Source organism: Triticum urartu, chromosome 5A (assembly GCF_056163025.1).
Source record: "Triticum urartu cultivar PI428250 chromosome 5A, HENAU_Tu73, whole genome shotgun sequence".
Lineage (NCBI taxonomy): Eukaryota > Viridiplantae > Streptophyta > Magnoliopsida > Poales > Poaceae > Triticum > Triticum urartu.
The window spans coordinates 438353477-438362324 of record NC_141877.1 but is presented as its reverse complement, the minus strand read 5'-3'; the positions used below and the strand labels follow the sequence as shown (position 1 = coordinate 438362324).

Sequence of the window (8848 nt, the reverse complement as noted above, 5' to 3'; positions counted from 1 at the left end):
GTTCTATCAATTGCCCAACAGTAATTTGTTTACCCACGGTTTGCTATCTTTCTCGAGAGAAGCCACTAGTAAAACCTACGGCCCCCGGGTCTTCTTCCTCATATATTTTCTTGCGATCTACTTTTCCTTTGCATTTTTATTCAGATCTATTAAACCAAAAATACAAAAATACTTTGCTGCACTTTATTTTATTTGTGATCTATTATTTCAATCTACTACAATTTTCTGGCATCGTTACCCGAAAGGGATTGACAACCCCTTTAACATGTCGGGTTGTGAGGTGTTGTTATTTGTGTGCAGGTGTTGTTTACGTTGTGTTGCTTGGTTCTCCTACTGGTTCGATAACCTTGGTTTCTTCACTGAGGGAAATACCTACCATCGTTGTGCTGCATCATCCCTTCCTCTTTGGGGAAATACCGACGTAGTCCTAGCAGACAGGAGCTTTTCTGGCGCTATAGTCAGAGAGCAATCACGCCACCGGGTGGCGCCCCAACCATGTGAAGGATCACAAGTTCACAATTGCACTGAATACAGCAAACCTGTTCTCATATCATGTGAAAGAATACTTCATTGTTCTCTATGTGTTTTCTGATGCATGTTTGTTACTGGGAGTGGGATGTGGAGAGAGAGAGAGAGAGAGAGAGAGAGAGACAGAGCACATTCAAAATGGAATCATAGGGGACATGATATTTGCATATATGAGAAAGAAGAGATGGAACCAACAAAATTAGATTTATCCATGCTGTTAACTTGCCTTGGTTGTTTAGTATTTGGTGAAACATCTAAGGGCCAATGCATTTCTGCGGCCAGCCAGCCTGTGTGCAAAATCTATGCTTAAACAATTTATAGCAAACACCAACGATAGAACTGGTACTACTATTTTACAATGGAAAAAAATACACAGATCGGTTCATAAGATCGTTATGATACCAATGATTGAACACACAAATAACAGCAACGATACAACTGCTGGTACTATTTTACACTGAAAAGACATACACTGATCGGTTCATAAGATCGTTACAATACCGAGGTTTCAACATACAAATATACATACTTCTAATAAATTCTCATTTCCGAACTAGAACACTGGTGCTGATACACGGAAACAAACACCCAAACTACGATCTTGTACAAATCCATTGATCCAGTCTACCTGCAACACACAGCATTTCAGCTACTGCTCTTCGATCCATGTCGAAGACACCTTGAATCGCCGCGTTGCAACATCCAGACCATCACCACAGCTCATACAAAGCCTGGCAACCTTTTTTGCACATTCTCATTTCACATTGTACACCCAATCATTTGGACCCTCTATCACATGCATTCCGAACTGTGTCCTACATTCCATGTCATTTTCTTTCAATGAATCCAGCATGATGTTCCACTCCTGAAAAACATGGTCTGCCAATGATGTGGCAAGTTGCACCATATCTTCTGCTTGGTAAACATAAAGCTCGCCATGGGACCTGCGATTGTAGTTAATATATACTACATACATATGCTTTTCCACCTCCAGATATAGTATTGCGGCCAAAGCAGCACTCTCAACGGCATCAGCCTCAGTTTTCATCTCTGCCCCTGTGATGGTGATGATGTTCTCCATAATAGAAACATGCCCAGGAAATAGTTCTACCTTACAAACATACATCTCTTGACCCTGAAAACATGCAGTAAAAACAGGAGCCGCCCAACCAAGAGACGTCATCATCTCACGCAGCACAAGCCTCATGCTTAATTTGATATGAACAAGCTTCCTGTGCGCCTGCAATGAAAGAATAGTCTTTTGAAAACATAAACAATTGCTTCCAGAAAAGCATAAACAAAATCTTGGAAATTTATATAACTCCGACAAGCAGATATGATACACGATCTACGCCCAAAGAGCACTATCCACTCATATGCATATACTAATATAGTAATATAATACACTCCTCTATGGGTGCTGTTTATGTTGACTGTACCACACCATTGACACATAGAACAACATAATTGTTGCACGGTTCATAAAGCATATACATAAAATAAATATCACATGCCATTGCAATTTCAATTCTCATAATTGAACATTCATGCACTATAAACCTACAGCAATATATTTACCTGTTCGACAACATCCACACGATAGTGTGACTCCATAGCATGCCTTGCTACGTATATCTTATCCTTCAACTCTTGCAATCGGCTCCAGAATTCCTTCATTCCTGGAGTCTTACCTTTCCTCAACACAACCAACCGACTAGCAACGTCACGCATTATAATACGATACTTAGTTTCTGGCCGATGAATTCTATCTTCGGCAATACGATCACACAGTGCACAACGCTCGTACGTAAGCTCCTCAATCATATCAACCCAGTATAGCAGCAACACATTAATGTCGCGATGCATCTCGCCAGCCTTCACTAGCAACTGCTCCGCCTTTGCCTTCAGATGATCACATTTAACTCGACTCACATCCATCAACCTGGTCCCAAGACCACCCCATTCAAATTGCTGCAATGCTAACGCGGTAGGCTCTACCTCTGCTTCCCATAGCGAGAAGCAGCGATTTCTGTTACAAATAACCTCCATCTCTTTGGTTGGAGGTATTCCCGGTGGTACTGTAAACCGAACACGAGACTGGAACATTGAATTGCCGGTTTCCAGTTTCATGTACATAGGGTCTTCTCCCCCCAGGGTGTGGAGTACATCCCGCAAAAGACCTTTCCATCCAATTTGAACCTCTTGAATTCGTGTCTACAATGCAGATATAGCTCAAATAACTTAGCCTTCATCGATCACAATTTAAGGAACAACAAGATAACTGACAGACCATTTCAGTAGCTCGATGTGTACCTCATCAGCGACAGCCTTGTCAAGCCATTATGGAGCCAAGTACGCCCTGCTTGCACTCATACCGACTGCGCTGCACCTTCGAGGTGCACATGAGGCTGTTCCGCTGGATGCAGCCATGGATGCAGAAACACCGCACTAACAGCCAAACAAGTTCATTAGTAAGCGCAGCGGCACATATTAGATACACTTCAACACATTTCAGAAAGTATAAAATGAAACACTACATATTTTGACAGCTAAACAAGCTAATGACTAAGAGTAGCACAAGATATTGGATGCACTTCAACACATACCGGGACATACAAGATGAAAACATAGATGACTCGACAGCAAAACAAGTTCATTAGTAATGCTGGCAGAATATATTAGATACACTTTGACACACATCACACAATATATTTATACTTTCCGAATCAACAAATTTCAAAAAAATATGCATACAAATGTGTGTTCCACCTATCCATCAAATTCACAAGACAAAGTTAAGCAGTATAAACTAGATTGCAAGACTTATAAAGCAATGTGTGCGCTGATGATCTATATATAAAAGGGCATCTACTGAAACTTGGACTCTCAATTCAGAAATGAAAATAGTGGCATGTACTGACAGTTCAAACTTTTGGACTACAAACTTTATTTTAGGGCATCTATATATACTCTGAATTAGGATGATGGTGGATGACATCTTCATATACTCTGAAATTATTTTTTAGCGCATCTATATATATTCCTAAACTAATTGGGGTAACGCACACGCAGTGAGCCAGCCGGCCACACAAGCGCACACACACCACACACATAGGCTAGCCATGGTTAGCACGCACGAGCACAAGGCCACAGCGGCCATGGCCAGCATCAGAAGTAGGCGGCGGCAGCGGTTCTAGCAGCAGCAATAGTAGCAAAGCAGCATAGCATAAGCAGCGGCGACATCGCACGACGGTGCAGGGGAGCGAACAGGGCAAAGGCGAGCGCAATTAGAAAGAAAAGAGAGGGGCGGCCCGTAGCGAACCGAGAACCACCTGCTCCAAATGGTTCTCTGGGAGATTGGGCACGAACGTTTAAACAGGCGGTTGCCGCACCGGCCGGCGGCTCCAACCCTAACTGCTAGATCTAACAGACCAGAGAAGGAAACTGATATGTCCTCTCTACTTTCATTCCTCTCAACCGGGGTCAATCCAATCGATCCAGTGGCAAGACGTGGGTAATTCCCAACCAACTACAGATGCATGTTCAGAAACTCTTAGTTCTTTTTTACAGCAGCTGGACATGCGACACAGATCGGCCCAACCGCGGCCCAGGCACTGACAGAGGATCAATCTAAGATGGACCAGCCCATACACGTGGCTTGTTGGCCTAAGTTCGTTTGAAATTGACAATTCAAACAATCACAAAGTTTTTAAAGTTCAAACTTTTTCAATTATATTTAAACTAAGCAACATAAAAAATTGAAGACAAATGAAGTGTGCGCTTATCTCCGCCCTCTGGCACCATTCTAAGTTGTTTTGTCCATGTAATTCTATTCGACAGTTAAACTGCACATCCACTTAGTACGCAACGACTCGCCCATGTACGTTACTTTTTTGTTTCGAGAACCTTCTTTGTTCTCAGGTCCATATTTTTTCCTTTCCTAATCTGTTCATCACGCTATTTTTACTCCTCTTGTTTGTGCTTCTTTGTTTTTTCAAGAGAAATTCATAAGCATTTTTCATTTTCTTAATTCATGAACATCATTTCGATTCATATAGTTTTCTAAATGAGCTTTTTTTTCATTTGCAAACACTTTTCAAATTCACAAGTGCTTTTTTAATTAACAAACATCTTTTAAATTTGTGAACTTTTTACGAATTCATGAACAATTTATTCTAGGCCATTTTGAACATCATTTTTTCTTTTCCAATTATATTTAAACTAACCAGCATAAAAAATTAAAGATAAATGAAGTGTGCGCTTCTCTCCACCCTCTGGCACCATTCTAGGCCGTTTTGTCCATATAATTCTCTTCACCACTGCACATTCACTTACTACGCAACGACTCGCCATGTAGGTTAGTTCTTTTGTTTCGAGAACCTTCTCCCTTATTTTTGGGTCCATATTTTTTTTCTTTCATAATTTGTTCATCACATTTTTTTACTCCTCTTCTTTGTGCTTCTATATTTTTTCAAGACAAATTCATAAGCATTTTTCATTTTCTAAATTCATGAACATCATTTGAATTCATATAGTTCTCTAAATTAACATTTCTTAATTTGCAAACACTTTTCGAATTCACAAGTACCTTTTTAATTAACAAACATCTTTTACATTTGTGAACTTTTCACGAATTCATGAACAATTTATTCTAGGCCGTTTTGAACATCATTTTTTCTTTTCCAATTATATTTAAACTAACCAGCATAAAAAAAATTAAAGATAAATGAAGTGTGCGCACTTATCTTGCCTCAGAACTTTCAACTGCCGTGTTTGATCCTCGGTCTCGCTCATGTACATCAATATGGGCATATGCTATAACAATACGATCTCTTGAATGTAGCCATATAAAATATTTATTACCGCCATTCCTTGATGGATCAGTAAAAAAGAAAACTGCGAATAAGCTTACAATAGAATCAATTTCAGTGTGTATGTATGATAGGTTGCCCTGCCATCTACAAAACAAAGAGATGGAACAGGGGAAGAGAGCTACCATTAGATGGAAACCTATATCAGAAAGAGAGGGAGGGAGGGAGGGAGGAAGAGGAGTGGGAGCAACGAAGCCGAGTAAACCTGGCTGCCGCGTAGACCGAGGGTAGTGATGTTTTTAGAGAGATTTACATGAGTTGAGATGGAAACCAGTTGACCTAAGATGTTCAGCAAAACAAACTGTCGGTGAAATTTTTGGAAAAGAGATGTACATCAAAGTAAGCAGACCTTCTAGCAAAAATATCATACATGACACATGATGATCACAAAATTGAGAGTTAGATATGAGAACGGAACCTGCCAATCTATATCAAAAAGATATCTTAACAAGAAAATTAAGCAACAAGAAGATCACATTTGAGTTGTTATAATTACTTTGGAATTCAGATTCATACTTTTCTTTTAGAGGCCCAATATCCTTAATCACTTTGAGCAAATTTAACTTAAATTACATATCTAAGAGTAAGCTCTCGTTGATGCACTTTACAGAAGTTCAGTTCAGCGAAACTATAGAAGCAAAGGTCTGAAGCTTTTATATCATTCTAAAGGCTTGAAGGGTACACTGACCTAGACGGTGCGACCGTCGAACTGGACTACAGACTTCGGCATCGACATAGCCCAGACAACACGACAATTCAACCGCTTAGTACAGTCCATTTCCCATCACCCGGTTTATATGTGCAATATGTAATAACCAAGAGATACAAATTGTATCTTGTTCTACTTTTATGCTACCAAGAAAAGAAGCTTAGGTGCATGTGATCTATTCTGTTTAGAATCAAAAGCACATGCTAACATATACCAAAAGGTACTCCCTCCGTTTGAGAATACTTGTCATCAAAATGGATTCCTTTTTATCCATTTTGATGACAAGTATTCTCGGCCGGAGGGAGTAGTATCCTAAGGTGAAACAGTTGCTAGCATTTATGCAGTTGTGTAACTAACATCCATCCACGTAGTGGTATTGTATTAGTTACAACTTGTTATGGCCAAATGGCCTAATCTGAACATATGTGACTGCAGTGCATCTATTTGCTTGATTACCAGCGAACTATGTAACTTTTGTTTATAGATCAACACCACAACAGTTTTAAACTTCAGGAGGCGCTTACTGTATTTTCAGACATAGGCATGCATCTTGTAAGAATCAACAAACGGATGTATATGTTAGAAGGTAGTGTACCAAGGGAAAATAAATAATCCCTTACTAAATTACACTTATGAAGCTATCCATAAATATCTATATAACTACTCTTGAATATATACAATGTATTTACTTTTAGTTTTTAGTTGGCATACTGAAGGTTCTAAACCTGACTTATCTTCTACAAAAACATTTACATGTTATGATCCACAAAGTGCAGCTGCAAATAAAAATACTCCTTTGTTTGGGTAACACTGAAAACTAAAACTAGAGCTTATGCATGATAACCCACAAGTATAGGGGATCGCAACAGTTTCTGAGGGTAGATTATTCAACCCAAATTTATAGATTCGACACAAGGGGAGCCAAAGAATATTTGAAGGTATTAGCAGCTGAGTTGTCAATTCAACCACACCCGGAGATTAATTATCTGCAGCAAAGTGATCAGTAGCAAAGTAGTTTGATAGTTTTGATAGTGGTGACAGCAGCAATAGTGACAATAACAGTAATAGTAGTAATTTTGTAGCAAGTGTAACAGTGATGATAGTACTACCTCTTGAGCACTGCGTTGGTTTTCCCTTGAAAAGGAAAGGGAGATGCAGCAAAGTAGCGTAACTATTTCCCTCGGTTTTTGAGAACCAAGGTATGAATCCAGTAGGAGACTACGCGCAAGTCCCTCGTACCTATACAAACAAATAAGAACCTCACAACCAACGCGATAAAGGGGTTGTCAATCCCTTCACGGACACTTACGAGAGTGAGATCTGATAGAGATAATAATTATCTAGCTCAAAAGATATAAGTGAAGCACATAGTGTATGTTAATAAATTCCAATTCATGTGTGTCTCTCCCAAAAGGTGTGTATAGCAAGGATGATTGTCGTAAACTAAAAAGCAAAGACTCAAATCATACAAGACGCTCCAAGCAAAACACATATGATGTGGTGAATAAAAATATAGCCTCAAGTAAAGTTACCGATAGAAGAAGACGAAAGAGGGGATGCCTTCCGGGGCATCCCCAAGCTTAGGCTCTTGCCACTACTTATTCCATAATCCATCAAATCTTTACCCAAAACTTGAAAACTTCACAACAGAAAATTAAACAGAAAATCTCATGAGCTCCGTTAGTATAAGAAAACAAACAACCACTTAAGGTACTGTAATGAACTCATTCTTTATTTATATTGGTGCTAAACCTACTTTATTCCAACTTCTCTATGGTTCATAACCTCCGATACTAGCCATAGATTCATCAAAATAAGCAAACAACACGCGAAAAACAGAATCTGTCAAAAATAGAACAGTCTGTAGTAATCTGTAGGTTTCGAATACTGCTGTAACCACAAAAATTCTAAACTAAATTGCTGGACGTGAGTAATTTATCTATTAATCATCTGCAAAAAAATCAACCTAATCGTACTCTCCAGTAAAAGATGGCAGAAAAAATCGTGAGCGCTAAAGTTTCTGTTTTTTACAGCAAGATCACAAAGACTTTCCCCAAGTCTTCCCAAAGGTTCTACTTGGCACAAACACTAATTAAAAGCATAAAACCACATATAAACAGAGGCTAGATTAATTATTTATTACTAAAAAAACCAAAAATCAAGGAACAAAAATAAAATTGGGTTGCCTCCCAACAAGCGCTATTGTTTAACGCCCCTAGCTAGGCATAAAAGCAAGGATAGATGTAGGTATTATCATCTTTGGTATGCAATTATTCAATAGAACATTTATAATCCTTGGGAGTTTCCTTCTTTTTATTAATTATCAAACTCCTAGGCAAGAAATCAAGAAATTTATTTGTAGCAAAAGGTTCCTTAATGATATTGAAGAAGTTGGGGTGAACACTTATAGATTTGAGATCCGCAATTTCCTTACTAGAAGTTTCACCTTTATTTTTAGGAACATACATAAATTTGGCAACCTTGGTAGTAGGAGGATCTGGAGTATTTTTAACGGATGAAAAGGCAGATCCTAAATTAGTAATAATATCCTCAAGTTTACCAATTCTTGTGGAATCTAGATCTATTCTTTCGTTAACTATAGGTTCTTTTTCTTTTAAAAAATTCAGAGTAGCTCCTACCTTAGATCCATATTGAGTGATGTGGTTGTGGATCTTTTTATCCAAATTTTCAATCAACTCCAAAGAGGCAACTTTATTTTCGATAATTTCAAGCCTTTGCA

General features: G+C 38.7%; 1 protein-coding gene across 3 annotated transcripts; it reads right to left on the bottom strand.

The window, feature by feature from the left end:
- Nucleotides 1-949: 949 nt before the first annotated feature.
- Nucleotides 950-4015, bottom strand: LOC125509521 (uncharacterized). 3 transcript variants are annotated; one of them, XM_048674504.2, is made up of 4 exons: nt 3861-4015; nt 2842-2976; nt 2107-2742; nt 950-1768 (listed from the first exon to the last, which is right to left on the bottom strand). In XM_048674504.2, the coding sequence occupies exons 3-4, from the start codon at nt 2662-2664 to the stop codon at nt 1283-1285; spliced, it is 1044 nt and encodes a 347-aa protein (XP_048530461.1). In that variant the 5' UTR covers nt 2665-2742; nt 2842-2976; nt 3861-4015; the 3' UTR covers nt 950-1282. The 3 variants fall into 3 exon arrangements, with proteins under 3 accessions (XP_048530461.1, XP_087382470.1, XP_087382469.1); XM_087526344.1 differs by having other exon boundaries at nt 3898-4009; XM_087526343.1 differs by having other exon boundaries at nt 2842-3988.
- Nucleotides 4016-8848: the final 4833 nt, after the last annotated feature.

Bases quoted from the DNA above. Each gene is read 5' to 3' on its own strand.
- LOC125509521 (XM_048674504.2), bottom strand. From the start codon at position 2,664: ATGTACATGAAACTGGAAACCGGCAATTCAATGTTCCAGTCTCGTGTT. The intron at 1,769-2,106 runs GTAAATATATTG...CTTTCATTGCAG, and splicing joins GTGTGGATGTTGTCGAACAG to GCGCACAGGAAGCTTGTTCA.